This window comes from Chelonia mydas, chromosome 1 (genome assembly GCF_015237465.2).
Source record: "Chelonia mydas isolate rCheMyd1 chromosome 1, rCheMyd1.pri.v2, whole genome shotgun sequence".
Taxonomy (NCBI): Eukaryota; Metazoa; Chordata; order Testudines; family Cheloniidae; genus Chelonia; species Chelonia mydas.
In genome coordinates this window covers 54,794,734-54,821,674 of record NC_057849.1, presented here as the reverse complement: position 1 = coordinate 54,821,674, position 26,941 = coordinate 54,794,734, and the positions used below count along the sequence as shown (strand labels likewise).

Sequence of the window (26,941 nt, the reverse complement as noted above, 5' to 3'; positions counted from 1 at the left end):
TAAACATTAGAATTAAATAAACAGAAGGAAAGGAATTCCAAGCTAAAGCTAAAATGCACCCCGAATTCTCCTTCTCTTGTTTTTTAACCCATGTAGTGCACATGATCATTCCTGTTCAGATGTATCTGCAATACTTACAGTGGATTGGATGGAGTTTCAGTTGTTGTGGAAGGAAGTCAAGCCACAAATATCTTTCTGGTTTTGTTTTTGGTTAATTTCTTGTTTCTTTTTCAACGTGTTAGAGGAAATGTGTGTCGGATGAACGACATGATTGGCATAATACCATGCAATCACTTGTTTTAAAAACTATTATGAAAACATATTTGCTCACCTTTCATGCATCAGTTACACAAGATTAGGACCCTAGCTGTCCAAAATTGTGACACTGTGGACTTTGTGTGTTAGATGCCCAGCATAGCCAGAAGAAAGTTTGGCCAGTTGTGCAAAACCTCAAAGAGAACTGCTCAGAGGGAGTGTGATCTCCATATAGTACAACAACATTCTGTCATTTTAGCGTGCTTGCCAAGTAAAACAGTTGGACTGGGCAGCCTGTGACTTTACTTCTGGCAAGGGGAACACTGCATGATGCTAGTCAGACCCTCAGAAAACTTGTGAATTTTCTGGATCAACTCTAGGTCATAAATGCCAAGAATAACAAAAGTTCAGTTCTTCTGCATCTCTCTCATTTTACTAATTATTTTCTGTTAATGTTAATGTCAGATTTAAAATTAACCTTAGAAAATCAAGGTTCTGAACATTTTAGGGCATCTTTTTGTTGTTAGTAGTTACTTTGAAGAGCTCTTCTGATATAAACCATCCAAAAGAGAATGTTTAAATATATGTTTTCTGACACTCTTCAAGCATTGCAACAGTGGAAATATATATATATAAAAATAAATAATGCATTTAGGTATCCAAAGCTTTCTTTTTGACCTAATTTCTGTTTTTAATACCACACCTGTTCCCTTGAAAAGAGGCTTTTATCTCGTAAAACTCATACACTGTATTTTAACTGATTTTTATCATTTTCACTTGCACTGTCCCAAAATCTAATAATGACTTTTGGCTTTTAACAGTCCCTCTCCCTAAAGGCATAGACACAACTTTATATCTAAAGAGTTCTGTCACCATAACTACAATCCTTGTTGAGGGTAGTAACCAGTGAGAATTGACACACACATATGGCCAAGATTCTCCAATTTTTATCAAAATAATAATACTAAGGTGTTGCATTTAGATCTCATGCCCTGACAATAATTGAAGTGGGGGAAACAGCAGCCCTGAAAAGTCATTAGTTTTCCCACCTCCCGTTAGGACATCATCTGGCCAAGGCCTACCAAACCTTCCTAAGCCAAAGACCTGACTGGAGCTCCCTAACTCCCAAGAGATAGATAGACCCGTGATCCCATGCAAACTACTGCTTGCTGAACCTTTCATTAAAAGTTCAGGTGCTCTTACAGATCTTTGCCATCCACCCACCTTCCCATGCTAATGGAGGTTATCTTCTAGTTTCTTAATCAAAATGTTGTGCAGTACCAAAAAGACATCTAAGTATATTATGTTGACACTTCCTTTTTCACCCAAACTTGTAATCTCGTATAAAAAAGAAAAATCAAGTTAATTTGACAAGATTTATTTTCCATAAACCCTTGTTGAATGGCATTATTTATATTACCTTCCTTTAATTCTTGATTAATCGAGTCCCTTATCTGTCATTCCAGTATTTTGGCCAGGATCTATTTCAGGCTGACAGACCTATAATTACCTGGTTCATCCCATTTACCCTTTTTAAATACTGGCACAATGTTCTCTTGCCTTTCTTCTAGAACAGTGGTTCTTAACCTTTACTGCAGCCTGCACCCCTTCAGTTCTCCAAATATATTCTCGCACCCCTTTTAAAAAATCATTGAAGTAGGTCAGTTCTTTAAACCTAGGTATGTTTTTTGTTTGTATATTACAGTAATTGTTAAATGTATAATGTTAATAAATACATAGGTTTGATGAAACAAAGTAGTTGTACTTACGTGCCTGTGCTTAATTCGTGTTTTCGATGATTTACCTTCTAAAAAAATCTGGCATGTCTCGCACCCCCAGAAAGGGCATCTCGCACCCCCTGGGGGTGCGTGCACCCCCGGTTAAGAACTACTGTTCTAGAACTTTCCCAGTGTTCCAAAAGTTACTGAAAATCAACATTAGCAGACCAGAGAGCTCCTCAGTCAGTTATTTTAAAATCTCTGATGCAAGTTATTTGAACCTGTTGATCTAAAAATATCTAACTTCTAGTAGCTGTTGTTTCACATCCTCCTCAGCTACTGTTTAAATGGAAAGTATTCCGTCATTGTGACATAACTACATCGTCTGGCTTTTTCTCAAATACAGAACTTCTGCCTTTTCTGGATTATCATTAAGGGTGTGAGTCTTTCACGGATTCCGTGACTTCCCTGGACCTCCGTGACTTCTGGTGTGGCTGACCCCGTGGCCGCCCACACCTGCTCAGGCAGCCCCTTGCCTGGAGTGGCAGTAGCGGTGATGGGGCCCCGGGCTGCCCCCCGCCTGGAGTCTCTTCTCTTTCTCCTCCCTCCCTCCCTCCCCTCTCCCCCCCGTCCCAAGAGCAGCAGCAGAGTCCACCGGAGCACTTTCCTCCCTCCCCCCCCCCCCCCCCCCGCACCTAAGATTTAGTAAGGGGTATTTTTAGTAAGAGTTATGGACAGGTCATGGGCTGTGACTTTTTGTTTATTGCCCGTGACCTGTCCATAACTCTTACTAAAAATATCTGACTAAACTGTAGCCTTTAATTATCATTGACAAGTCTACCATTTCCATATGATTCATATTTATGGCTATCAACTTCACCTTTCTTACATTTGTTATATCTGTTTTTTTTTTTTTTTTTTAAAGCCACTTTCACTTTTCCACTAATTCAGGTTTGGTGTTTTAACCAGTTGGCCTTTTTTCTCACTTGTGGAATGTGGCTTTTTTGGCACCTAGTAAAATGTTCTTAAATAATTCCCAATTACCATTTACATTTTTCTGTTTAAAGTCTTCCTCTCAACTGATTTGGGTCGTAACTATTTTCAACTTTGTGAAATTGACCCTTTTAAAGCACCAAGTATATACCAACTGTTACTTGTATGGACTTTATTCTGTTTGCACGTAAATTGTGATCAAATTATGATCACTTGTACTTTAGCTACCACTAGTTTTTAGTTCTGCGATCCATTCCTATCTGTCAAGGTGATGTCTAATATAGAGTTCCCCTGTGTTGAATTTAACACTTTTTGAGTTAAGAAATTGTCATCTGAAATATTTAGAAATTCTGAGAACATTTTAGTACTTGAAGCATGAGACTTCCAGCATAAACCGCTCAGATTGAAGTCCCCCAGGATAGTGCCCCACCCCCTCCCCCCACACACATTGTAGGTAGGCATGTAAGGAGATGGTCGTCCTGTTCTCTGGTGTGATTTGGTGGTCCGTAGCAGACACAAAGTAGTATCCAATCTTGGTTTTTTTTCTCTCTCAGTATATTGATCAATATTGTTTTCTTCTGTCAGTTACTCAGAAACAGGTAATGCCATTTTTGACAGTGCCCTCCTGTATTCCTTTTGCCCACTTGATCCTTACTAAATCAGTTTTATCCATTGGTTTTTTTTTTTTTTTTTTTTTAACATTCCAATAGTGCAAATCTACCCATTAGGTTTCATTAATACCAACTAGATTGAATTTTTCCTTATAGATGAACAATTCTGGTTCCTTTTGTTTATTATCCTGGGTGTATAAGCAATTAAAGAATTTCTTTTCTTCACATTCCTTGGTGCATTGATTGATTAACTTTGTTCTCAACATCTTGATATTCTGTTAAATGAGTGCTCAATAGTTCCCGCTTCTCACCCTCTACTTTTGTTGTTAGTTTAATACCCTTCTGACTACTCTAGCCAGCCATTCTCCTAGAAAATTGGTTCCTCTTCTGTGGAGATGGAAGCCATCCAAACTATACAGACCCTTTTCCCCATAGGTGAACCAATGTTCCTCATGCCAAATCCTCTAGCTCCAAGCACAGGATCTGTAGCTATGATCTTTGACACTCCCCCGTTTGCTGCACGTTTGCATTAATGTCTAATGCAGTCTCTGAACACAGTATATGGCAGCATGAAATATTTCAATTTGCAATTCAAAGAACGTTCATCATTGGATTTTCTCTTCAAGGAGGGCAGTAACTGGCATATGTTTGCTAAGTTGAAACTATGTTTTTGTTAAATTTAGAAAATAGCAGGTAAGTGGGATTTTCTTTATTCTAAAAAAAAAGACTTCTTCAGAATGTTGACAGATGTTTTGTGGAAATGGCTAGTTCTTTCATATAGTTTGCACAATATAGGCTTATTTGGAATAATTTGCCTTATTAAAACATGTAACTAAGCTTGCTACCTTTTCATACTGTGGAATTTTCATTGTTCTGCTTGTCTTTTTGATGTCAGCAACGTTATTGCAGACATGAAGATTGGGAAACGCCGTCTCACCCATGGTGTATCCAGGCCATCCAGTCAAATTTCATTTGATGATGATGAGCAAGGTGACATGTTTCAAAGAGGTATCCTGTCTGAATTTGCTGGAAGTAAAAGGTACTCTCTACTTGCCTGTTTTCTCTTTGTGCTCCTTCCCCCAATAAAATACTGACCAGTTAAGTTTTTAAATTCTAGTAATAAAGAAACACCAACTATACTCCGAAATGTCAAAGCTAAAGAGTTCTCTGAGTTTCTACATCTTCCACAAAAATGCTCTGACTCCACATTCCAGATATAGATGCATTATACCAGGGGTGGCCAGCCTGAGCCTGAGAAGGAGCCAGAATTTAACAATGTACATTGCCAAAGAGCCACAGTAATGTCAGCAGCCTCCCACCCACCAGCAGACCCACCGATCCGCGCCTCCTCCTCCTGCCCTGCACCTCCCAAAACAGCTAATCAGGTGTGCAGGAGGCTCTGGAGAGTGGGGGGAGAAGCGAGGGCACTGCAGGCTCAGGGGAGGGGGTGGGATGGGGTAGAGTGGGGGCAGGGCCTGTGGCAGAGCCAGGGGTTAAGCAGTGAGCACCCCTGGCATATTGGAAAGTTGGCGCCTCTACAGGGAGCAGCATATGAACTTCTGAAGAGCCGCATGTGGCTCTGGAGCCACAAGTTGGCCACCCCTGCATTATACTGTAGGAAACAAAAGAAAATGTGTTTCTAACTCTATATAAGTAGTTTTTTTTCCCCCAAACATAGTATTAAAGTTGATTAGTGTAAGAGCATAGTTAATTTTAATAAGCTGATCAAAGTAAATGCAATTTTTGGGAATTAAACCTGATTGTTGCAAATCTTTGGTGCTAATATATAATCTGCTTTTTGACTTTGCTGTTCAAGTGTTTTTTGAATGTGCACAATATTTTACATCTCATTCTCAGTCATCTTACGGGGGTGGGGGAAAAAGTGCTACTGTCATTTGAAGGAACACTTTGAAAAATGTTCTGGGTAGAAATATTTCACCAATTGAGGGTTTTGTTTTTTTAACTCTTCCTAAGGAAAATAGGAACTTTGCACCTGAGTCATTTTAGTTTACTGTCGCCCCGGGCATCAAAATTGGCTACCATGGAACTAATGATTTAAAATGGTGACTTGAGAGTTCTCCCTGAAAATGACCGTGCCTTTTACTGTCCTTTTTTTTTTTTTAAATTAACCCAGGCTCTTTTTACTCAGTTAATAGAGCACGCTTACTTTTGTTATACTGTTATCTGTTCTCTCATTCTGTATTCTGTCCCTAAAACACACTGTCTACATGGCATCCTTACAATCACTTGTCTTAGGACATGGTTCCCAAACTTTAACAACTTGTGAACCCCTTTCACTAAAATGTTAAGTCTCGCGAACCTCCCCCTAAAAACGAATATTTCCAGGGATTGTCTCCTTTACTTGAGTATAAATGATAAAAGCAGTGCTCTTGGAAATATAAAATTTGTTCTTATGACATACTTATTACACACTATTTTTTTAAATTATTTATCATTACAATATTTTTATTACATTATGAAAACAGCAATCGTCTTCCAAGATATCACTTTCATAGCTTGTCTCACTTTGAATAAGCCTGTTATAAGACAAGGCTCCTAGGTTTCATCAAGGAGTATCAGATGAGGAACAGTATGAAGGGATTTAAGAAGCCAGCTGAAAGAGTTCCTCCTACACAAGCATTCAGGTCTTGAGCAGTCTAAGCAAACAACACACATTACAAGCAAGCTTAAACTTGTTCTTTGTAATGATTTTAAAAACAATACTAGCTGCCTATTTAATTTTAAAGACAGCAAAAAATATCCACCTCCCTTTCCATTTCTTATAAGGAATCTTGAAGTTTAAATCTCGTCAGTGTGATAGATATGCTTGCTTTGATTTGCTTAGCTCTTGGAAGTCCAGAGGCTCCAGGCTGCTGGCCCTGTGCTGCCCGGAGTCTCTAGGGACAGCTCTGTCCGCCATTAGGGAATTTTTTCCTGAGAACCCCCTGTAACATTTCGCAAACCCGAGTTTGGGAACCACTGTCTTAAGGTATTTCTCCCCACATTTCTATTCCCAATAAGATTAATGCCTTTTAAAATTAACTAAATCTGACTTTAAGTGGAGTTAGTGGGTTAGAAGTTGAGAGAACCATGTTTATTGGCATATATGTGGGAAATTTGGAAGGCAGGATTTGCATAACTGAGAAATAAACATTCCTGGGTCAGTAGCTGTACAATATCCTTGCATTCCTTGGCTGAGACAGATTTATTTCAGTATATCAGAAAATTATGATTTTAAGTAAGGAACAAACAGGAGCATATGAATTCCTAAGCCATGTAGATCATACTGTAAAAACCCAAAGGAGCAGCATTCACAGTTATATCATCAGAAAACATCTGTAGATGCTGAAATGTTTCTAAGTGATACGACTTTTTCTGATTTTGGCAATTGTCTTATGTGGGAGTTAGAAAAGTATCTTGAAGGGAGAGTTTCACGTAGTTGGGAACAGTACATAATGGCTCCACTTCTCAACCCCCAAAATGCAGCAAGTGATGGAGAGGGGATTGACCAGGCTGAGACTGGAGAACAGGGAACTGAACAAGGGAAGAGAATGAGCCCTCGTTGACTTGTACAGAAACTTTTGCCCCAAGATTTTCAGTGTTCTTGGGGAGCTGTAAGTGATGCCAATGTAAGGAGCAGAATAACTAAATGCATTGTGAATTTTTGAATGGTTCAGTAGCCTGTTACCTTTAGGCTGAGGATATTAATTCATCCTAGGTTGGTAGAATCTGAAAGTCATTTCATTATGATACAGTATGAAAGTGACAGTACTTGAGTGGATCCCAGTAGTCTGATTTTTGTTTGTTTGGTAAAAATTGTTGCAACATATAAATAAGTAATGTAAACTAAAAGCAACTTAGAGTATAGACAATAAAAACAGCTGATATAGAATTGGTCAAACACCTTTCAATATTTTAATAAAAGGAAAGTAAAATATGTTTTGCAATGCATTTGAAAATATTCCCTCTGTCCCAAATTATGAGTTCTCTGACCCTCTGGTGTAGTTGTATGAACTGTTCATTATGCAGATTTCAACTACCAGTCTCAAAGTTCAAATTTTTTCCTGTGGGTATACAATTCTAACAATCAAATATACCCTGTCGTTAGTGTTCCCAGGGAAGGTTAGGAGAAAATGGGTAAATTGAGTTAGCAGATCTCAACAAAATGGGTGATGCTGCTTTATAGTAACTTGAACTAGTAACTTTATATGTAAGTGTTTTGTTCCAAATCCTGCCTGCATCTGCTACTAACATTATTGGAAGTTATGAACAGATAGGAAAATGTAATCCCAAATCTGTTTAAATTCCACATTCTTCTGAGACTGTGTAATTATATTAGCCTCTTTCTGAAATAGATCCAGGGTAGCTACGTTAGTAATATGTAATATGACAAGATCAGATTTGCCATAGTAGTTGTGGCCTTCAGAAATCTGCTGGAAAGCAGAGGGATGAAATTTAAGGGCAGGAAAAGCAAGTGTTGCTTGGGCAACAATGAATAAAACAAACGAACACTAGAATTTCATTGGAAATGTACACAAACAGGAAAGGTTAAATGATTAAAGGAATCATTTGTTCTAAATTACAATGAACTAATTTTCTTGTTTATTTAGTATTATCTGAAAATTCACTTTGACTGGTTGAGGGGAGAAGACCAGCTGTTTGAGGTTTTTAATTTAGAATTCAAATATAGTTTGACTGCTCTTATTAAAGATATGTTTGCTCGTTGAATATCTTTCTTTTTTAAATAAAGAATCCTATTAAGTGTGACGTTGATGTTTTGCAAAAAAAAAATCCAAATATATTTTACTATCCAGAAGAGAGCCCCGAAATGACACTGTTTAGACTATAGCTTATCACAACAGTTTGAGTGTTAGTCATGTGGCAGAGAGGAAAGGGTGGATACATAATCTTCCAAAAAGGCTGTTTACTTCATAAATCAGGGTTAGTTTGATTTTAGCTGTTGTCTTTTTTTTCCCTGAATTGTGAAATATTTTGTGTAGTAGAACAAAAACATTTAAAAAAAAAAAAAAAAAAAAAAAAAAAAAACAAGAATGCACTTTCTGAGAACTATCTATTACTAAGGTACTATGGACTGATAGCATTTGACTTTATTAAGATTCCTAAATATGTAAATAGGAGTAAATCAAATGTAAATTAATGGCAATTATACTAATTACCTCACAGGAAAGTACGTTGGGAGTCTGGCTCCAGTGCTTCATTAATTGCATTATAGAGCAGTAACTCAAATGCAATGTTTTGTCTTTGGTTACCAAGTCTAAAGATTTAGTAGAATAGTCAATATGTTGGTATGTTTTGTTTCCAGGGGATGGTTGACTTTCGTTCTAGAGTTTAATGAGCATATTCTGTGTTTTGTAAGCCTAATTTTAAACTGGCTGTGTTTGTGAAATGTCAAATATCATTTGTCTTCTTTGTTTATAGAAGAGGGCTTCACCTAGGAAGGAGGCTTAATATTTTCCCTGTTTCTCCCACTGTTACAGAAGGGACATCTGAAGCAGGTTAGTGGAAAAGCAACAACAAAAACCCAAATGGAGGAAATTCTTTAAAAAATAGAGAAGTTCGCTGTCTCATGGAAGAGAGGGGTTGGCTGCTAGCTTGCTGGCTTCAAACCTGGTCATAAATTAATGTGTGGTCTAAATCTGGTCATTGGTAGGCAAGACTTCTACACGGTGTTATGGAATAATAGTTTTTGATCCTATATCAGGACTAACGTACACGAACAGTTATGTGGTAAAGCTGACCTGTGATGCTACTTGCCAGTGTTGTCAGTGTTTCTTCCATGAGCACTAAAATTCCCCCAAATTTTCTCAGTAGAAAATGTATACTTGGTTTTCCCTAGTTCTTAGTGGACATTTGTCCATATTGCAAAACTATTGCACTAGATCTTGCTCCGACTACTGTAGTAGTTGAGACTACTGTCACAGGGGAAACTGGATAGGATTGAAGTGTACTGTCAGAACTCTGAGAACCTTGCTGTGATTTCCTGGATAAACTATGCCTAGTTTTACCTGGTGTAGATAATCCCTCACATGTCTGAACTTCAAACACATACAGAAATCTTATTTAAACAAAAACAACAGAAAACCCTTCAGCTGTATCACTCTGTTATATCAACAAATATTACCAGCTATGCAGAGTCAGGCCTGATTGGTGCATGGATGGGATACCCTTCCAAAAATGAAGGCCAGAGTGGGTGTATGATTTAGGGGTTAAAGCTCAGGACTGGCTTTCCCCACTGTCATTGAATGTGACTATGGTCAAATCACTTAAGTTGTCTCTAAGTTTCCCTTTCTGTAAAATGGGTACAGTAATGCCTTGTAGGCAATGAATCAGAATTCACTGATTTTTATAAAATACTCTGAATTCCTTTGGGGAAAAAAGGCACTGTTGCATTGCAAAGTGTTACAATCAAGTGTAAAACTCAAGGCTGCAGAAATAGTGTTTGTGATTCAGTAGATGGCAGGCACTCTTCTCTGCAGATCAGTAAAGAGCCCATTTCAGGGTTTGTGGTTTTGTTTTTAGGGTTTTTTAAGACAAGGAGTGTTAGTTCAACAGCTTTGGCCAGCTTCTAGTTTGGGTAATCTTGTCTCCATTAATTTCTCCCTGCAGTTTTCAATTGTATAGCTTCATTTCCTGTACTAAAATGTCACATAGTGCCGTTTCATAGATTCTAAGGCCAAAAGGGACCATTGTGATCATCTAGTCTGATTTCATGTATAGCACAGTCCATAGAACTGCCCCAAAATAATTCCTAGAGCATATATTTTAGGAAAATATCCAATCTTGATTTAAAGATGGTCAGTAATGGTGAATCCACCATGACCCAGGGTAAACTGTTCTAGTGGTTAATTACTCTTATTGTTGACACTTTACACCTTATTTCCAGTCTGAATTTGTCCAGCTTCAATTTCCAGCCTTGGATCATGTTATACCTTTCTCTGCTAGATTGAAGAGCCCATTATTAAATATTTGTTCCCCGGGTAGATACTTAGTCACTCCTTAACCTTATGTTTGTTCAGTTGAACAGATTGAACTCTTTGAGTCTATCACTAGAAGGCACGTTGTCTAAAACTTTAATCCTTCTTGTGGCTATTCTCTGAACCCTCTCCAATTTATCAACATTCTTCTTGAATTGTGGATACCAATATTCCAACAGGGGTTGCACCCGTGTCAAATACAGAGGTAAAATAACATCTCTGCTCCTACTTGAGATTCTACTGTTTATGCACCCCAGGATTGCATTAGCTCTTTTTGGCCCAAACATCACACTAGAAGCTTATGTTCAGCTGATTATCCACCAGGATCCCCACATTCAGACACAAGGCTTCACAGGAGAGTGTTCCATATTGTCAAGCAGTGGCTGATTTTACTGAGTGCAGTCACCTCTGGGATGGAATGTGAGCACTGTTTAACAGAATACTGCAATTGTCTCCTTTAGGAATCCAGTTAGTATATATGTAAGATTATTAGGTCAGTAAAAAAGGGCTGATTTTTAAAATGTTGCCCATTCTGATTTTACATATATTCTTTTAAATTATCCTTCCAAAAATACATATTCAGATGGATAATTTTGGGTTGAATCAAGCATGTTTAGGCATAATGACTGGTGTTTAGTTTTTTTTTTGTTTTGTTTTTGTTTATAAGTAACTCTTTGAACTAGCTTGTACACAGCCTTATAAAAAGCAGAACTGCAAATGTTGTTCATACTATTTAAAGACCCATATACTATTTATGTATACCCTAATTTATAAATAGACCGTAGCATAAGTAAAATTTGAAAGCAAGGGAACTTTATGGGGTTTGTCATAAGATCTCAACAAGGATGCCTCTTTCAGTTTTTTAACAGCATTTCCTTGTCTAATTCCCAGTAGCAGTGAGGAAAGCTACAATAGATTTCAAGCCAGAAGCCATATTACACAACTGTATTGACTAGAAGTCTCATTGCAAAACAATTTTTTCCTTAATAGGAGGAAATACCAATAAGATATTTGATTCCTTAACTTATTTCCTCTTGTTTTCTTCTTGTTAGCTCATATTAGTGCAGATATTGAACTAAAATGTTGTTTAGACCCACTATGAATGCAAGTTCCTTGTTGTGTTAATATTCAGGATTTCAAAATAAATATTCAAGTGGAAAATCAAGGGGAAACTGTTTAAAGACTGTTAAATCTGTAGAGAAAGGAGCATTTTACACTATGCTGCTTTCTGTTCCATAAAGGTAAACGTAAGGTTGTTTTGCATTCAACAGACACGCCATGTTTGTAAACTTAAACTTTGGGCCGTCCTTTTAAAGAAGATTGATTAGTAGAAAATTATCAGAATATAATACTTAACGGATAAAGTAGAAGCAATGATTCCTTTATAATTAATGTTGTAACCCCAGATTTTTTATTACATCTTTTTTTGGGTATCCTTCTAACCTCTCCAAACAAAAGAATATTTACATGAAAATGGGTAACTGAGTGTGGCTGAGGCAGAATTTTTCTGCCAAGTATGAATTAATTTGAACAAAGGTTTTCTAATTTACCACCCTCGAAATAGAAATGTTCTCCAGAGTGGAAAAGTCTGTGTGTCTGCCATTTTTGTAGCCAAGGAAAAGGAAAGAAAGAGAATTTAGTTTACTGGATTCAACTAGTTGATGTGGTCCACAAGACCAAAGATTAGTTCGTTTGTTTTAAACTACTAACATTTGAAATAGTAAATGTCAGAATGGCTGTGACCCATAAACTATGACTTCTGAAGACTTAAGCTTTCATTTTAGGAAACTCCAGCTTGCTTTCTTGCGGAGACCAACATAAAAATGTAAACACATCGCAAGGGAGGCTTTTCAATGGAAAGGGATAATTTTTCCACTGAAACCAAAGTTAATTAGACAAACCATTATTAAATTGGGACACATTTCTTGAAAAAAAGTCTTCGCAGTTAGGAAATTGTAAGGCATTTTTGCCTGATCTCTGCTTCCAAATACCATGCATCTTCTCGCTCTCATGTAGTGGACCGTCATCTGTTGTAGATGGGCAGTGGCTTGGTTTGTGTGCCTGATAATGAAAAGAAATTAAGCAGGACGGAATGTGTCAATGAGTAAAAACGCTGGGTGAGATGAGCACTGCATTGGCCTGCTGCAAGTTATGTAAATGTTAGACATGAAGCCAAGAGATGAGTAAATGAATAGGACTCATAACATATAATGCTTTGGCCAAATTCCAAGGATGTTGGAGGGTTTGGTGATCAATCGAGGGAATATTACAATATTTTAGAAAGGACTGTTTAATGGAAAAGATGAATGGAGTTTTTTTAGCACTTATGAAAGCAAAGTTAAACTGTCTGAAGAAGTAACTGCCTCAAAATTAATCTTTCAACAGAGTGCTTGAGAAAATGCAAAATTATAATTTTTATATATTATCTATAAAAATTTGCATAGAGTATTTTTTGTGTGTCTTAAATGCTATATGCATATGTGTGTGTTTTATAGCACTTCACAGTTGAGGTAGAAAGACATGGGCCTTATTTTTCAAAAGTGACTAGTGATTTTGGCTGTCTCCTTTTTCGGGTGTCCAGCATAAGACATCTGAAAGAGTCAGACCCCTTTAAAGCATGTCAAGTTGGACACCCAAAAACTCTAGTCACTTCTGAAAATTTAGGCCATAGTCCCGGTCTCAAAGACTTTACAGTGTAATCTTAGATAGGGTGATGCGATGACTGACTGGGGGATAACAAACACGGAGGGAACAGGGTGTGGGAGGATGAGCATTATAGTGATATAATAGTTACTCAGATCAGTCATGTGCATGTCCTTGAGTATAGTTAATATTTTTTTATCATTTAATATTAATTATGACAGTCTCATTTATTGTGGGCATAACACAAGATGTGAGTCTTGAGATTATTTAAGGTATATTCCATGAAAGAGGACAACATTTAAGGTAGTGAGATAAATGGGAAGGCAGGATTTCTCTGTCTTGTATGCTAGATTATTGACTCCGGCTTCCAAAAATCTCAACTGGCAGAAAAGCTGTGCCACCAAACAAGATGGGTGAGGTTCATAGTAAACAATTGGGAGCATTTGCAGATGTGGGCTGCCTTGCTGAATGAGAGCATAATCATGAAATACCAGGAAATCCCTTAAACAAGGTCCTCTTGTGTTTAATAAAGAGTGCACAGACCAAGTTCAGAATTTGATGAGTTAAATATAAAAACTTGTGACTAACAAAAAGCAGCCAAAATGTGTCAAAAACAGAAAAACTGTCACATAATGGAAAAAGTTAATTCCTATTAACGTTTGGAAAAGGTTAAAATAACTTAGCTGCAATTTTGACAGATCAGTAGGCTAGCTTAATAGTCCTTTGAGAATTCAGTGGGCTTTCATTGCAGAAGCAAACCATGAAATATGGTATTAATAGCTACAACTCAAAATATGTATATCTGAAAGGACCAGCCTTCATTAAGTGTAATAATCTTAAACAAAATATGATTAAGTCAATAATTCTCTGGCAAACTGACAGGTCTGGGATATATATATATTTTTTTTTCCTTATTTAGAGTCTTCACCTACACTCTGGGATCTGGAACTTGCTAATCAGATTGCAGCAGTAAATCAAAAGCCACCTCGGAATGGTTTTGAAGAGATGATCCAGTGGACAAAAGAGGGAAAACTGTGGGAGTTCCCTATTAATAATGAAGCGGGTAAGTGTACTGTAGCTGTTGTGGTCTCTTTATATTTGTAGAGAATTAGAGCACCAACTTAATGCTTCAGAGTTTTTTAATAATGTATTTCAGGTATGCCTAGCACATACAATAGTTTACTAATGCTTTTGCTCAAGTAAGCAACTTTAAGCTGTCCTAAGTTACTGAAGCCTCGGATGAAGACATCCTGGAAATTTTACTATTAGACCCTAACCAAAACTTTAAGGAAAACTGTTTAAATATTAAAATGAGTTGGGGAAGAAGCTTGATGAAGTTGTGATCACTGAACAGGTCTAGGGCTGTGGCTTGAAATTGCTTAAATCCAACCAAGCTCACTGGTTCTCAGTAGGGTTTTGTAGCTGGAGAATTTCTGCTACTTCTATAGACACTCTAAAGTTAACAAACCAAATATAAAAAGGAAACTAACCCCACAAATCATTTACCTTTTGGTATAGTTTAAATGCTTTCATTGGTGTTAACTCCAGATCCAACCCTCAAAAGGTCACCCAGCTACATAACATACTACCTCTTACTATAGTATCTGGGTTACAGATTGATATAATAAGTCATAAAGCCGGTGTCTTTATTAAGATCATAGTTTTTAGTGTCCAGTGAAGTTATGGATGTCTCTGCTGCTATGATGATCACCACCTCCCACAACAGCTTTCAAGATCCAGGGATCCTACACATGTGGTGTTCATCATCCAAGGCACTTATATAGTGTGTTTTTTGTCTTAATATTTTCCTATCACCTGTGGGTGAACACTTTTCACAAAGTGATTATTCTGTATCTCCCCTCTCAGTCCTCATCCGCAAAGGAGACATTAAAAAACGTGGTCTTAATAAAGCACTGAATTTATGGCTTGTTACAACAATCTGTATCCCACTAACTCCCCTTCTCCTATTACTACAGGGATATTAACAGGCCACTTCATCTTGAATGGTCCCTTAGAATATGTACTGTCAATTCAATCTTGTATTTAGCTTTCAGAGTAACAGCCGTGTTAGTCTGTATTCGTAAAAAGAAAAGGAGTCTCTAAGGTGCCACAAGTACTCCTTTTGTATTTAGCTGTGACACACTTAAGGGCCTTTCCCAGACCTGGGGAAGAGCTCTGTGGAGCTCAAAAAGCTTGTCTCTCTCACCAAGATATATTGCCTCACCCACCATGTCACTCTAATATCTTGGGACCGACACAGCTACAGCAAAACTACATACAACAATTTACTGAATATTACAGTCAGACTGTTCCCTTAGGCCAGTCTGTTTCATAAGCAAAATCGAAGTCACAAGTCAGCCACTCCAACTGTCCCACTGGCTGGACATACATTATACAGTACATAAGTAACCTCCTCCTTTTTTATAGAAGTATCTCTATGTGAAGTTAAACAGCAAGAAAATATAAAGACCATCATGGATGGAAGAAGAAATACAGATATACAGAAAGTGTGTGAACATCCTTTAGATAGGATTTTAATAACTGTAGAAAGTTAGGCAGTGGTCTTAAATCATTAAAGACATAACAGGTTGGTTTCTGGAGGCGACACTCCTTGAAAATCTGCTATTCTGTGTAGAGTTGTAAATTGCATAATGTGGTTGAGCTGTTTCTTAATGTTCTCAACCTGTTTTGGTAGTTTCTTAGAATTTAATCACTGCTTCCATGAGAATCTATCTGTTCTGTTGTGCACTAATCCAAATATATACTAGTCATGTTTTTTGCAATCTTATAATCCCTATAGCCAAAGGCATTTCTGAGGTTGTAATGTGGCTGGAACCCTGTTGTTTGGGGGTAGTGAATTAGCAAGGAGTCTTCACATATAGTTAAGCAAGAATCTTTATTGATTTGTCCACAAAAATTAGTCATGTGGAAAATGCCAACAGAGAGCTCCAAACTTTATCACAGGTCGGGTTGCAAAAATCAGGATGGAATTTATTGGCCTATCAAAGCACCAACTCTGTTTACAGGTCATTAATCACATCAGGTACATCAAAGTGAAATAGAAGGCTTGGGGAAACTCATTAAGTTGTGCCAAATTTGTTGTAATTCTAACAGCCTTACAGAAAAGTGGCACGCATTACCAGTTCTAATTCTAGATTTTGTATCCCTGTTTCTTCAATAGCAGCACGTTCCATCACCTAGTTCTGTACCAAGAAATAGAGGTTTCCTTTTATATACGATAAGCCTGTGGCTATACAGTCCTAAGCAAAATTAAAATGTATCTGTTGTGGGAAGAGATGTGTTCAACTTGGAGCATTATAATGGTACCTGAGTTCTTAAACTTTTAAATAAAATATAGATAGGAAAGAAAAAACATGCAATTACTTTTTCAGGCGTCCTTCTTGAGCATCCATGTCCTTTTTTAAAATGGTTTGAGCTGTACATCCATGCCTTGATCACGTAACTTCTGAATAACTCACTGGGTAAATAGGACAAAATGCATCTTGATTCTCTCCCGTATAGAAGTGTCTCATTTTGAAGAACCAATACTTCTGGATCATTAGTGCTTCAAGGGTGTGAAGCTATCACACATTTTTTCTAGTTCCTTCCTAAATTGCAAGTGCTCATGTTTTGGGGTTAGGAAGGAACACTACTACTAGAGAGAAATAGAAATTATTTAATAATTAAAAAAAGGGGGAGGGGGCAGAAAAGGGCACAAAATGTTGGCCAGCATTCTTAAGATCTGAAAAACTTATTTGCCCATTTCCAAAACTCTGATCAGGTTTAATATCTATACTTGGAACTAGTGACTATAGAACCCTATCAAAAGTACCCTTGAACTTCTATACACTCAATGAGTAGCTTTCCACAGAACATAGAGGACTTACAATGAGAACATTTTTCTTCTGTGTTTTTATATAGTGCTTAGCACAATGGGGTCCTGGTCCATGAGTAGGGCTCATAGACACTACAATAATACAAATAAATAGTAATGATAATAGTCACTGCCTCCGTATTTCACTGTTGCATTGTTCAGATTCTTTTAATAGCAAATCAGTCAATTTTTCTCAGACTTTTATGACCAACAGATTACAGGAAGAAGGGGACCCTAGAATCACGAACAATAACTATCAGGATTTCCTGATTCAGGAAACCACGAAGTATTGGGGGAGAAAAGGGGAATTGGAACCCATTGTAGTGATAATTGGAGGATTCCTAGTATTCACAAAGTGGATTTGAGTTTCCAAGCCCAGCGAAAATATGCCTTTGAAAGCCAATATGATCAGTGAAGAAACAGTTAGCTTCTGGGAAGGGGGAAACATCTGGTTTCTTTTTCAAGGACAAGGGAGATAAAGGTGATGGGTAGCTGGTATTGATAAACACTGCACATATTACTGATGATGCAGTGTGGGAAAATAGACATCCTTTTCCAGCTTCTTCAGGAATTGCAGTGTCTGAAGGAAAAACAGGAAAGAAACCATGGTAACTTTGCGAGTATGGTATACAAGTTGAGAGACACTTCCATGCTACAGTGCTGTGCTGCTGGAGGTTTGGAAGAAGCTGACATGCCATTAATCCTTGCACTAATATGTCTGTCTTTATTATCTCACTTTAATTTTGATGATTAAGGTTATTGCCAAATGTGTCATATCCTGGTTAGTATCTAAATAATTTGCACTCATTTCTGTGGTACAAACTTCCTGTGTTTTATTACCTCGAAGTATTTACCTTTCCGATAATGCAGAGAGTTTTCTTTACTATGATATAAGAAAGAATGAATGTAAGCCTACATATAGTAGTAAAAATTCCAGTCTTCAATATTATGTTCTACTAAGATGACATGCACCATACTAATGTGCTAATGTACAGAGATGTTTTTCATCATAGGTCATTCTGGTTCTAAGGGTTTTGGCTTGTAAAAGGGTTAGGTGTATTGGAATCACTTAAATACTTTTAAATGTTCTCTTCTAATGTGGGGAAACTGTAGTGCTTATTCACGGCTATGTGGAGGACTAATAACACTCATAGATATGTGATGTGCAAGCTTCCACAAATAACGCTGCCAGTATCTCTGTTGTTACAGTACTGGTCATTGGCATAAACATTTTAGGCTTAATTTTGCCAAATTGTTGGGTTTGGGATGTAGGCAAATATCCACTAGATCTTTAACTTAAGACCGATGGACTTGACTTCCCTTTTTTTTTTTTTTAAACTATCTTGTTCATCTATAAACCAACATTTTACTGTTCTGCAGTCTTTACAAATGTATTACAGCATTCATGATAGTTAATTTTATACCTTATCAAATAATTGCATTAATTAGTGACAGGTTTGGTTTTTTTAATCAACTGAAGGGCGGGGGGGGGGGGGGTTCTCTGTGCAGTCACAGACCCCAGTCTGTCTTGATTTCTGGATTGGTAATATGGCCAAATCTCATGGTATTTCTGAGACAACCCCCCTTTTTTTTTTCTATTCATATTTGAGTTTGTAGACCTCAAGATCTTGCACTTTGATTTGTGTGTCCTTTGAACACTAGTGTCAAAATACAGAGCAGAAACCAGTGAAATCCACTGAAAAGAGGACTAAAATCACTGCTTGATTGATCTCAGGCATTTTTGGTGAAAGGTCTGTAACAAACCACTATGCCACACAGCTCTGAGATGGAATGCTTTTTAATGTAATATTTTTGCATTCATCACTGCTAAAGGTAACATCTGACAAAACTTTCAAAATCTTAATCGTGTGTACCTCAACCTATTTGTATTTTTGTGATTGCAAAAGTCTGGAAAGAGTTAAAAGAAGTATTTGAAAATATTCCCTCTTTCAAATTTAATAGTAAAATACCTAAAACTGTGTGAAATATAATGAACATATAAGCATGGAACTCATTCAAGTAACAAATACTTTCAAAGGTAGACTTGTTCCGTTTGAACTACCTTGTTTTTTTTTTTTCTTTAAACCATTTTGCAAAGTTATGCAACCAGTACATTTCTTATTACAAGTAAATGCTCAATTCAGTCTTTAAAAAATATTGCTAGCAGGCCAGCTTTCATAGCCCATAACAAACCAGTGTTTGCATGTAATGGAGGAACAGGGTTTTTGGCTAAGGAAATGGATTTCAGAGTCAGGCTTCAATGGCATTACCAAATATGAAATCTAGGTAAAAATTGCCCTCTTAAAGAGAAACAGAAAATGAAAATAAAGAGTTGTGAATGTTGGCATGACATCTTGTGCACTGAAATCTCTCCTATTTGGGGAGGACAGAGGTCGAAGTGTGTGGTATTGGACCTCACCACAGTCCTCTTCCATTCCACTTTTCTTTTTGTGTACAGCACTGAACTATTAATTCTACCAATTAGAAGGAATTTACATGCAAGACTTAGTGAACACAGACAAGACAAACTGAAATTATGATATAACAGTGTTTTGCAATTCACCTTCTAGGTATTGAAGATGATGTTGAATTTCATGAACATATCTTCCTGGATAAATACCTAGAAGACTTTCCCAAGCAAGGACCTATTCGCCACTTCATGGAACTAGTGACCTGCGGGCTTTCCAAAAATCCATATCTAAGTGTTAAACAAAAAGCTGAGCATATTGAATGGTTCCGGAATTACTTCCAGGAAAAGGAGGAACTTCTTAAAGAGATTGATGATCATGAGAAAGAAACAGACCTTAGTCTTGAAAGGAGGAGTCTATCAAAGTAACAAGTGATCACTTAAAAAAACCAAAAAACAATTATAGCATTGTGTCAGTGCATAGTAAAACATTGTTAACACCTGATTTGAAAGATGTAATTGTGTGAACTTTTTAAAAAAAGCTAAAATTTGCTATTCTTTTCATTTATATACACAAAATGGAGGGAATGGTCTGCAGCTCATAGATTGTACATAGCAAAAATGTCATTAATTCTGCAGTACAAATTCCCTGATTGACTGTTTAATTCATTTTAAGCCTATCCAAAATAACCAGTAAATAGATTTTCTCAGAATGGTCTTTATTTTACTGGTTTCTGCTGCATGCATTTTGGAATTTGATACTGTCACAGAATCTAGAGATAAGAAAAGGCCAGTAATGTCATCTACTCCACCCCCCCTGCCAATTCAGGATTATTCCCTGTTGCATATTAATGTTGTGTGTGGTTTATTTTTAAATATGCTAATTGCTGGTGGGTGATTCCACTGTTTCCCTTGAGAGACTGTGTTCAGTGGCCTAACCTGGTTTACCATCAAGAAGTTGTTTGATTTATTTTTTAAACCTTCTTTCCTCTCCAGTATTCCCTCCCCTCTGCTCTCTGCAGCACTGTAGTATATTAAAATATTTTACACACACAATGGTAATGTACATGTGGTATATTGTCAAACAGCCTCTCCTGCACTCTGCCCTTAATTGCAGGGTTACTTCAAACATCCCAAATCTGAGCAGCTTCAAACACCTGATGTTTAAAAAAAAAAAAAAAAAAAAAAAAAATTCAGCCTGCCACAAAAATGCCCTAGAACATGTAATTTAATCCCCACAATCATACTGGATCAGAGCTGGCAATATTCAATCCTACTCCAGTATCTTGATTAAGTTCTGTTTATCTCCTGCCCTGAAGGGTTAGAAATGGGAGGTTCAGATCTTATCAAGAGGCACAGAGTTCTATTACTTTCTTGTTTTATAACCTTGTCTTCTGCTTGGTTGTATGATATTCTGTGGTGCTCAGATGTTCATGAAATAAATTCCATGTTTTCTCTTGGAGGATCCATGTCTGCACAGTGCTCCAAATCTGTTAAGCACATTTTATGTATTTGTCTTGCCTTCCTGTGGCCCTCTATTATCCTTTATTCTCCCTTAACCCAGGCTCTATTTGATGTTGTCTAGGCTACATTTGTCTCTTTTCTAGCATATTTACAGTCTGATAGATTGTGCACTCTCTCTCTCGCCTCTCCCCCACATCACTGTAGGAGCTGTTGGCACTGGTGGTCCTAACTTGTTCTCCACACAGTCTGTTGGCTAGTATTTCAGGTACTTATTACTCCTGAAAGCCATGATACAGGAAGCAATAAATCATGCAATGGAGGCAAAATATCAGTTGTCATTGTGCAAATGAGATTACCTTGTGCCTAATCACTTTTTTTTTTTTACTCAGTCACAAAAGTGCAAATGAAAGAGTCTGATCACATCTGCCTTTGAAATCAGAATTTTATTTGACACCCTGTTATCTTGTAGGGTATAGGTAGGCCTGGTTTCATTTCTTCTTACTTTTTCTGCATACTGGCTCTTTTGAAGGGAAGTGGCTTTTAAATAGGAGTAGTGAGAGAAGCAAGGTTCAAGTTCTGCAGAAATCTTCAGAGATTTCCCGCTCTGGCAGCGAGACCAAGTGGTAGCTGTAACAAAAGTATCTTTGGTGGTAGGTTTGTTTAATTTTCAGCTCAGTGCCCAGGTGTGTTTTAGGTTTACAACCTGTACCTTGCAGACTTTCACCTAGCCAGTGATACTTGGAGCTGTTCTATGAGAGAGGCCAAAAAGAAAACGCACTACTGCTTAAATAATTCTTACTGGATTTTTTTCCCCCAAAACTTGGCGAATTGACTGCAGCTATAATAGCATTTATTTCACTTTGAAATAATTTCTTCTGTCTTCAGTGTATCTTGGCCTGCATTTTACTATGGAAGGCAGGAAATTTTCATAGTTTTAATTCTGAGGGGTTAGGTGGTTTAGCTGTGTGTGAGAGTACTGAATCAACAGGTGTTATGCTAGGGGAACTAGACGGATGTTATCCCTTAAAAAAGGTATAATAGGACTCAGCACTTCGATGACCTCTCAATGGGAGCTGCAGGTTTTCAACACCTTTGAAAATCAAGCTGCTTCTGTTTAGGAAGTTTAAATACAGATTCGGAGTCTAACTGTAGGAAACTAGGTTGGAAAATATTGGTCTAGGTATGTATGTATGTATGTATCGAAGCCTGATTGGGACTGTTCAGAACAAATCAGTATAGTGCCAGTGGTGATGCGTTTGAGTGTCTGTATGTGGAGCTACCCCTCGTACACAATGGAGTGTTCAACATTGATGCTCCCAAATTCTTAACTTACAGACATAAAAACTGTCGTCTTTTGCAACTTAAAATACAGAGTTTGAAATGCTAGTCCTCATACTTGGAACAAAACCACCTTTTTATATTGACTTTATTGGTCCCATCACGGCAATAAACTTTAAACAATGTATTAATTTGTGGGCGTGACATAGTTATGCATTTTTTTCAGTGATTAAGTGGTGTATAGATTAGATTTCACACGTCTATAGGATCTATGTTGAAAGTAGAATACCATTAATTATTTGCCATAGTCTTAAGTTTTCTTTTTTAATGTATGAAGCTGAGGTCTTGTTAATGGATGACTAATGTTCTATCTTTTAGTCCTCTCTAATCATAGAATATCAGGGTTGGAAGGGACCTCAGGAGGTCATCTAGTCCAACCCCCATGCTACCTTAAGAGTCCTGAACCATGTCCCACTTGGGCATCTGCCTATTCTATTTTGTGTGTAGACTGCACTTGTCACTTACAAAAACATTAGTAGTGCAGCAAACTGACCTGGAGCAATGACAGCAGTGATTTTTGTCGTCTGAAAGTTCCAGGTTGAGATTCCCGCCTCCTGGGCTGCCAAAGATGGGGCATGTAATGGAGGGGGACATATTTTAAAAGCAGTGGGGATGGCTGTACCACTGCAAAGCAATACATGTAGGTATTATGGCATAAGCCACAGAGTAGCTAATTGTATTTTCCAAGTCAATCATTAATGGGCTCTATTAAGGTCTACTTGGGGGATACTGAGGAATCCAGTAAAATGTTAAAATCTCTGTTCAGCAATCGCATTTTGTGAAAATCCTCTGATTCTTTCCAGGCCTACACCAGATTTGGATAGCTTGCCTTCAGAAGTATTCTTTAGCCCCAGCAAATACACCCAAATGCTTAATGTCAATCTTCAGGAGTATCTTAGCATGATGTGGACTGTTTGATTAGACATTAATTGTAATCATTTGAATGATTACACTTCTATTTATGGTTTTGACTTTCTGCATGAACTTTCACATTTCAAGATGTGATATCAGAAAAAAACAAATGTAACAGAAAAGCCCAAACATTCAGATCAGCAAGAGGAGAATCCTAACTCTGAGATCTCACATACTTCCCTCTACTTCATTTTACAACTCCTCACATCTTCCCATTTGTTGCTTTCTCCATGCCACTCCACTTAGTGTGTAAATTACACCTGCTTCCAAGGGTGTGTAACCATTAATATCAACTGAATCTGACCACATGCCTGCTCCGGCACTACAGACATATCAAGTTAAAGATTTCTCAGTAATGATCTCTAGTTATAATTGAAGGATTACAGCAAATGTGATTAAAATCCCATGAATGGATTAACTATTTACTGTATCAACGTGGTAGAACAGGAGCAGTATGTAAATACCAAGTGTGTGAATCGTGCCAGTGTAGTGCATTTATTTTAGTTTCTAAGAGCTGGTGGGAGGAAGATGCCCTCTATTTTGAAAGCCTCTTTGACCTCCAGTTACAAAACTGATGGTTTTCTTGAAACCAAACGTGAACAAACAGTGATTTGTTCTATCGTGTGAGAAACCAGACACCTGATCTCCAGGCCGCCACTAGCAGAGAACTTGAGGAACAAGTCCTTCACCGGGTTTTCAGGCACCAGTGCAAACCCCTAATGTAGGTACACTTTATACGAAGTGTAGCTTAGATACTCTGATACTACAATGATGAGCATGGTATAAGAACCTATATAGAACAGAGTACCCTGCTGCACTGGAGTGGATTGTGTCTACTACAGGGGCTTGCACCCATGCAACTATAAGAGTGGTTGTCCTGATGTAGGCAGTATCTTCATGCTGAATTCCCAACAGGCTTCCAGATAAGCACTGAAAAAGATGGTGGCCTGTTGTACTCCTTCTGAACAACAGAAGGAGCTGAAATAATTGGGAAAAGGAGGAGGACAAAATGTTGAATGCTTTCTCAAAGTGCCAACTTTTTGTTTTAAATCATGCCATTTCAGATGAAGATGACATTAGTGGTGTTCTGGAGTGCTATTAAAGTCTCTCTTGCTTCACTGATTGCAGAGATAATCGAGTCCCAATATGAAAATAGCTCTTCTTTTGAAGCTTCTTCTTTGATGATTAGAAGCTTTAAAGTGTCATGAAATTTGCAAATGTGGGATCGAGACATACTTCCAATGATGATTCCAAAGCAGAAAGTCCAGATTTATATAGTTTGATTATAATTATAATTTTAAAACTTCTTCCCTGACATATTTCAGGCACAAAATGGTGTTCAATATGAGATTTAAAGGCCTGATTGTTAAGGAGCCCCTCGCGGAAGCAGGGGACACTCCCTCCTCCAGTACCCTGGTTGCTTCCAATAATTACAATTTCTGTCCCTCACTTTACCCCAGCCTCCCCCTCCTCCTATCCCCCATCCAAGCTGTAACATGATTTTTCATAGGTGCTACAGCTCCCATTGACTTCAACTGAAATTGTGGGTCCTTAGCATCCCTGAAAATCTGGCCCTTGGAGTATTTCCCTCCCCCCCATAAGTGTTCGATTTTTGTGAGCAGGTACATAATGAGAGAAGACGTGATGTGCTGTTATAAGTGGCTATAGGGCTCTTAAATCTCATAATCCTCTCACCACAAGATGTCAGTGTAGATTTATTTTATCAGATGTAAGGTAGGTGTATTGTTCCCCCTACAGATTAAAACACAAACTATTAGAGAGAAACAATAGGCTTGATTATGCTGTGGGATTTATTCCCTGTGGAGGAGTGGCATATCAAGAAAGGGAATAATGGAAGAGATGTGCAATCACGCACTAAAATGTGAGCAGTATCCTTTTTGTAACTGGTGGCACATTTTAACACCGGACAAATGCATCACATACAGTTCAATTAATGCTGAAATTGGGGGTGAATTTTATCCCCATCTTCTCTGAAACAAAATGTTAAAATATTGCACTCGAAAGAAAAAAAAGCTGAACTTTATCCATAGTAGAGATGTGTCCAAAATATTTTTTTACTTGCAAGACCTTAATACAGTTCTTGGTTCTACCTCTGACTTCCTGTGTCCCCTTTAGCAAATTCCTTAATTCCTTTGAAGCACAATTCCCCATCTGTAAAACAGGGATGATGACCTTTTCTTTCTCCCACCCTGGCTCTCTTCTCTATTGAGATTGTAAGTCCTGCCCTGAAGAATTTATCTGTTGCTATGTGTCTGCACGCTGCCTAAAACAGAGGCTCCCATCTTGTATTGTGGTAAACCTAGAGACCCCAACCACATCATGGGATTTCTGTTCACATTTTCACAGCTTGGAGGTTTGGAACCCTAGGAACAAGCTGGAATGACGGTCAAGATTTTGGGAATTTCTGTTCTGCCAAATAAAACGGGGGGAATAAAGGAAGAAAAATAAACTGAACAGAATGTTTCCTGATTGTTTGATTCAGAGCCATGTGAGCAAAAGGCAAAGCTCCCATACGCGTCAGGGCTACAGAAGGTCCTTTAGTTGGAAAGTTACATTGATAACTCATTCATGATACAGTAGAATTATCGATATCTTTACAGTGTGGATGCAGAGCTACTGTCAGATTATTCTGCAGTAAAATGGGTGTTCAGGAAAAAACAAAACAAAAGCTAAACACCTATGCTGACATCTCAGTTCCCTCCCATGGTTTGAGCTTCCTCCTCCAAATCAGGGGCCCCCTTCCTGTGGATCTTGCAGATTGCTGCATGAGTTAGGGTTTGCAAGACTGATGCCTGGGTATGTACAGCTGTTGCTAAAATCTACAGTCTTATCATTTAAAGACATTGGGTCTCATCTTCTCATAGGGTGCAGCTGCTTTACATTGTATGGTAGAGTAATCTGGCCTTACAGCAGGTCTAGGGAAAATCATCCAGTGCAAGGGTGATTTTTAAAGTTGTAGAGCCAGCCTAGGGGCTCCTAGACCATTCTCCCTCCCTGTTACTAGCATAGCAACAGGAAAATAAAAACTGGCTGGAGGAAAAGGGGCTTGTTCTGACCATCCCGTTACTATGCAGAACACTATTGGCATTCTCCATTTCCTGTGACTTTTGACTCAGGAAGTCAGGCCTGTAGAGAGCAGGAGCAGGGGAGTGCAAAGAGGAGCTTTGTACTGATTTGTGCTCTTTGCATTTTAGCTGTAGCCAAGCCTTTGGCCTAGTAAGTTTCCCTAGCAATAGAAATCCCGCACCTCATCTCCAACTCTGGGCCATGCTGTCTCCAGTCACTGGGTGGAGTGGGATGGAAGATGCAAGAATCCTACTCTTTCCTTACACCCCACTAAATGGGCAAGGAAGAGGCAAGTTCACATATCACTGCCCACTGGTGGGTGGGAACACATGCTATACCCTCTGTGATGCAATAGGCACGCTTCCCCTTGCACGCACAGGAGCTCTGGCAGGCTTGTTGAGGCACAATGCCTCTTAGATCCATCTCTGCAGAGGAAGGGCTGCATCTGAACAGTGCAATCTGGCTGTGTCTTAAGGTAGAGGCAAAACATTTCTCTACCTTTCCAGCATTTCATACCTCCCACCTTTTACGGCCATATTTTAAATAAAAGTGGAAAAAAAGTACATACACTTCCCCACCCCCTTTTCTTCTGCTGTTTCCCCAGCACCTGCCACACTGAGCTGTCAACCACAGATGTGAGCGCC

The 26,941-nt window shown here is 38.1% G+C and overlaps 1 protein-coding gene across 1 annotated transcript in view; it reads left to right on the top strand.

Moving 5' to 3' along the window:
- The window catches only part of MRPS31 (mitochondrial ribosomal protein S31), a 30,895-nt gene extending 9,934 nt beyond the window's left edge, over positions 1 to 20,961 (top strand). Inside the window, exons 4-7 of the mRNA XM_037892858.2 lie at positions 4,473 to 4,616; positions 9,017 to 9,093; positions 14,135 to 14,278; positions 19,660 to 20,961. Coding sequence (XP_037748786.1) covers positions 4,473 to 4,616; positions 9,017 to 9,093; positions 14,135 to 14,278; positions 19,660 to 19,925 — 631 coding nt within the window. The 3' untranslated portion in view covers positions 19,926 to 20,961. The remainder of the gene's footprint in view (positions 1 to 4,472; positions 4,617 to 9,016; positions 9,094 to 14,134; positions 14,279 to 19,659) is intronic.
- The last annotated feature ends 5,980 nt before the right edge of the window (positions 20,962 to 26,941 follow it).